At 30.2% G+C, this 5,666-nt stretch overlaps 1 protein-coding gene across 1 annotated transcript; it reads left to right on the forward strand.

Moving 5' to 3' along the window:
* Window positions 1-277: 277 nt before the first annotated feature.
* On the forward strand, window positions 278-5,419 carry LOC134726106 (uncharacterized). The gene is made up of 4 exons (XM_063590504.1): window positions 278-317; window positions 1,357-1,420; window positions 4,450-4,848; window positions 5,316-5,419. Exons 1-4 carry the CDS (start codon window positions 315-317, stop codon window positions 5,417-5,419), a joined length of 570 nt encoding a protein of 189 aa, XP_063446574.1. The 5' UTR covers window positions 278-314.
* Window positions 5,420-5,666: the final 247 nt, after the last annotated feature.

Genomic DNA, 5,666 nt, shown 5'->3' on the forward strand with positions numbered 1-5,666 from the left:
AAATATTTTGCAGGATACCAATTTATTACCCTCTTGAAAAAAACAATAATATATATTTATACGATAGTTTCATCAACAATGTTTCTTTCAAACTATGTTAATGAATTCTTTAAATAATTACTGAATATCATATTACTTGATACGCAAGGTCCAGATCAGAATCTTATGATAAGATTATAGTTATTTGATTCGTATGCGGTTGCAATGATATAAAATTACGTGACTTGAAACATTACAAAATAAACATCAACATTTCATATATATATATATGTTTGAACGTGCTTCTCGTCATTTCTGTCTGATCCCGAGTCGAAATGGTGAGTTGCGGTGTGATTAATCTAACTATTTTTTAGCGTAATATCTAATTTGAATCAAACATAATGAATCTTCACTTCATAGATACAGTTCGTTTATTTTCTTTAATTCGAATGTCAGTAAAACACTCAATTAATTGTTTTTCCATTATTGTATTTTACAAATTCAGTGAAAATTTCTACCACCATAATGCTGCATATTGTGTTGAACACCGGAAATTTGCTGTTGCCAACGATCATCCAAATGTTGCATCACGTAGTTGTTTACCCAGGGAATAAATAAACTAAGTCATATTTCGAGAAATTTTTAGGAGCCGTAGGTCCTCAATGCACTTAAATTTCATACTTCATTTTCCCTTTTTATTTTTTTATTCGAGCGCCACTGATTAGTCTTGACAATCGCGCGTATAGCATACACAAATTAATGTTTGTTGTATAAGCATGCATATGTTTGTAGACATTTAAGATTTGAAGATAAAAAGAAAATAATCATTATACAAGGATTTTGTTTATATTAATAAAAAACCAATAGAAGTAGGATTATTCATTTTTTAATTGGTCATACAATTTTTCTTTCAATACATATTTCATAGTTTGTTGACGATATTGAACGCTTTCATACCAATGCTATCAAGACACAGGATACAATAGATACATGCAAGTCTGACTCATATAATATATTGCATCTTGTAATGTACAGTTAAGGTCGACTAAGAACAAACAATTGATACAGTAAACATACGTTAAGCTTTCCAATTGTGTACTATCAATTTCTATGAAACAACAACTAAGCAGCATCAGCGTATTAAATATATATCATTCATTATTACCGAGCTCATTATCCTTAATAGATAGTACCTGCTTACGAGGAAGTTATTAAAAAGAGGTTGGAAATCATTATTGACGCCGTCATAAGATGGCAGGCCGTAATTAAGAATAATTGTTTAACAGATGAACATTTGTCGTTTCAACAACCCCCTTTTACCAGTTATATCTTTTAACATTTAAACATAATTTATAATTATATCACTTGTCATTTCAGATTTCAATTAAGCTTATTAGCTATGGTGTATTAGTTTTGTTGATTACTGTCGATTATGCGTATTGTAAGTAAAATATTAAACATAATATGTGCATTGTAACAAGTAAAATCACAAAAAAAAAATTGAACTGCGAGGAAAATTGAAAACGGAAAGTCCCTAATCAAATGACAAAATCAAAAGCTTAAAAATTTATCAAACGAATGGATAAAAACTGACGTATTCCAGACCTTTTTGTTATTACAATGTTGTTTGTTAGAACTTGTCGTAAATGTTTTTGAGATCACTCCTAGTTTTTGTTGGGGTTCGTGTTGTTTATTCTTTATTTTTCTATGTTGTATCATGTGTACTATTGTTTTTCTGTTAGTCTTTTTCATTTTTAGCCATGGCGTTTTCAGTTTGTTTTAGATTTATGAGTTTGACTGTCCCTTTGGTATCTTTCGTCCCTCTTTTATGCAAATAATTGATATCAATACCAAATAAAAAAAAAGGAAATGCAGATGTACGTTTTCAATTAGCGTCGATTAAACGATAAAATCTGTATAAAGCATAATCATTTTTTGTGTATGTTCATTTAAAAATTGATAACATGCTGTCAGTATTTGACATTAGAAGTACACTAATTGCACTATTCTTGATATTTATCTATATCTGTTGGAAAAAATCAACTTTTAAACCATATCTGATGCGAAAATCAAAATAAAAGATTTAAATAATAATCATTTTCCGTTTGTATGTATCAACTGTAAGATACCATTCAGCACCTATACATGCTATAATACTGATTACTGTTAGTTTATTTATTAGAATGATTTTTTCCGCATGGTTGATGTGTATCTTTAAAAACTACTTGAACTTATATCGGATTTAAGTATTTTAGAGGATAGTTAACAAACATATCATTTTTTTTTAAATCAAGCATTTATCGTTTACGGTAAACTATATAATAACATGAATAACACATATCTCTAATCTTGCTGACTGTTATTCAAGTCTAAAAACAGCCACAAAAGGATTTTTGAAGGATATTGAGAATTTAACATATTTATCCCTAATTGCCCAATAAAAAAATACAATTAAAATCCACATGAAATAACATATATTCGTGACAATATATACATATCCTTTTGAGGGTAGTTGCGTACATTAAATTATTCTTAATATTTCCTCCTCCGTAACACTTACATTTTCTCAAATTTATCTAAACTTCGTTCATTGCCAAAAATGGACATTGATGTCACTAGACAACTTTTATCAATGTATGATTATCATGTCGAAAGCTGTTCTGCACATGATTTAATAATAACCGGCTTCATATTTAGTCGTCATATTAATCCTAAGATTACCCATTAAGTCAGTTTTCACTACATAACGTTAACTTTTTATAACTCCGCTTTAAAAAATCGGGTGAATACTGTTTTACCACTGTCTCTCAGTCCGTCCATCCGTCCGTCTCATGAATATTTCTGTGGCATCTTTCTTAGAAACAACATTACATATATGTCTACATGATAGAGCACCTGAGATAATCTCCAGTTTTTAGTGGGGTTCGTGTTGCTTAGTTTTTAGTTTTCTATGGTGTGTGTTCTGTACTATAATTTGTCTGTTTGTCTTTTAATTTTTAGCCATGGCGTTGTCAGTTTATTTTCGATCTATGAGTTTGTTTTCCTTCTTGTATCTTTCGTCAGTCTTTTACAAGCATTTCGGAAATTCGGTTTTAGAGTTAATATAAGTCATTTATATCGTGTGATGCGTTTTCAGATTCATCACTCAACAACTTCCTGTTTACCGAACGATTGTATCATTTTAAACATGATAGCCAAGTTGAAAATGTTCGTCTCAGGAACAACTATACAAGCATTTTTGAAATTTGGTTTCAGGGCTTTACAATGTGATGCATTTTCAGATTCATTACTCAACAACTTCCTGTTAATCGATTTTTTTTGGCGGGATATTACAAGTGAGCAGTAGCTCACAGTTTCACTTGTTTATTAAGATTAAAATGTCATACATTGCGTTTAGATGTTTAAAAAATACATGGTGTCAAACTAAGAAACCAAAAATCCATACTAGTTGGTTTATCGATCTCCTTTACCTTGTTCGTTCAACAGCCATTGGAAACGAAAAATAAAACAGATCCTTTCCATTTCAAATTTCAGAATTTCAGAAATAAAAAAAAACAGTAGAAAACTATTTGTCGTATCACTCTTTGAGAAGACTGGTTTATGAAAATGTACTGGTTATTGTATTCTGTATTGCACAAATACGTAGGGATTGCCTGCAAGATTAGTCTTTGTTTTTTTGATGTTGTGTTTATTTTCAATGAAAACGAAACTGATATAGCATACGTGGCAAAGACGGGAAACAAAAGAACGAAGGTATTCTTTCCCCCAGCCAAATAACACTGAATGTTTTTTGTGCTATCTTTCCACAATTGAGTTTAATAACAGATCTGTAACTGTTTTTGTTCTATCAATTATATATTTTGAAAGAATCTTGACGATTAAAAGGGTGTCATATTGGTATGTTGAATAAATACATGTGCATTGTCGGATTAAACATTGTAGTAAAACTATGAGATAAATGACAATGCGATAATAATCCATCGGAGACATAATGAAGAAGGTTTAATCAACTTAAGGTGACGGTTAGGACTCCCTGAAATTGTTCTTTCATATGTCCTTGTATTCATTGAAGGCACTCCTTAAAATGAAATAGATTTATTATCTGAAAAATATCATGTTTCAAGTAACTGACGTTTTTCTGTTATTTAAAACGAACGGCGTTCATTTGTAAAATAATTTAATTGTTTAAATATTTTTTTAGATGCATTCATAAAAAAGGGGATGAGGGTAAAAAGGAAACACTTGATAAAAAAAACCAACCCTTTATACCAATTCCATGCGTCCAAAATTTAACTAAGACAATGGACTGTAGAACAGATCGATTTCGGAAACAAGCCTTGAAATCGTTACATGTATGATAGCTAGTCAATATTTTCAAAAACTTATCATTATTCACTTATATAAGCTAGGATATTGCTAATGAAAAACAAACTGTTGTTTTTTAAAACATGTTTATTCTGGTTTCTATAGCGGCAACCGAAAATCAAACAACCACAATGACTGTCGAAACAACAACAATGAGCGGTGAAACAACAACAATGAAGGGTGAAACAACAACAATGAAGGGTGAAACAACAACAATGAAGAGTGAAACAACAACAGTGAGCAGTGAAACAACAGCAACTGCAAAAATAACAGAAAATACTGCAGAGGTCACAACAATGAATGACAGAGCAACAACAATGGCTGCTGTAATTACAACAATGGTTAAAGAAACAACAACGAATAAAGAAACATCAACCTTATCGTTGACGGCATCTGAATCGCCGATAAATACTGAACAGATAGACATTGGAACAACAACAGAGCAAACGTCAATAACATCTGGAGATGATGCAACTGCATCTAACAAACTGAATTCTAATATAGGTATACATGTTATACTATTAAAGATGATGTTGTATTCTAGCATATAAAGCCATAAACTTTATATTTTTTTAAACAGACCTTGCAAAGGCTGTATATTCAGTCAAGGCTGTTAATCACTTCCATCAATATCATTTGTTTAAATTGACATTACATAAACTGATTTTGTCATTTCACCTTGAAACTAAACATACTCATGACACTCTTAAAAGGTGTAATTAGAAAAAAACATGCGCCTTTCAATTGAATACTTTCAAATGTTATGGTGAATATTTTGTCAATCACATGAGAGAACATAATCGTATAAGAATCTTTGATTCATCATTTAAAAAAAGAGAAAAAACAATGTTTCATATTATAAAAAAAATATAAATAAATAACAAGCAAACTTGCTGGTTTTATGTCCTAGATAGTGTTACTTTCATTGTTCATTATTCATGTTATTCAAAATCACATTTTTATGTTTGTAGAATCATCACTTGGAAGTGGAAGTGAGGAACCAACCGTTACATTTCATAGCCCGTTTTTAAGCGTTGTCATGAGTGTTATTTTGACTAAATTTTTATTTTTGTGATAATGATAATGTAGACTCATTTTTTTAATAGATTTTATAATAAACTATATATACGAGGTTTATATGAAACAGATATTTATTTTTAATGTACCTCAAATGCAATGTTAAAAATAAGAATTACATTGATGAGGTGTGTTGTCGGCTATAAAATTTGAAAACATTGTATGGTTATTTGGTTATTTCTTATCATTTAGACGATAAAACTGTGCAAAAAACCCCATATCTTATGGTTATAGTTGTTACTGTT

This window comes from Mytilus trossulus, chromosome 7 (assembly GCF_036588685.1).
Source record: "Mytilus trossulus isolate FHL-02 chromosome 7, PNRI_Mtr1.1.1.hap1, whole genome shotgun sequence".
Classification (NCBI taxonomy): Eukaryota; Metazoa; Mollusca; class Bivalvia; order Mytilida; family Mytilidae; genus Mytilus; species Mytilus trossulus.

What these genes read in the sequence shown, in the direction of transcription:
- LOC134726106 (XM_063590504.1), top strand. An exon ending in TACTGTCGATTATGCGTATT is followed by an intron (nt 1,421 to 4,449) that starts GTAAGTAAAATA and finishes TGGTTTCTATAG; the next exon opens with CGGCAACCGAAAATCAAACA. An exon ending in CAAACTGAATTCTAATATAG is followed by an intron (nt 4,849 to 5,315) that starts GTATACATGTTA and finishes TTATGTTTGTAG; the next exon opens with AATCATCACTTGGAAGTGGA.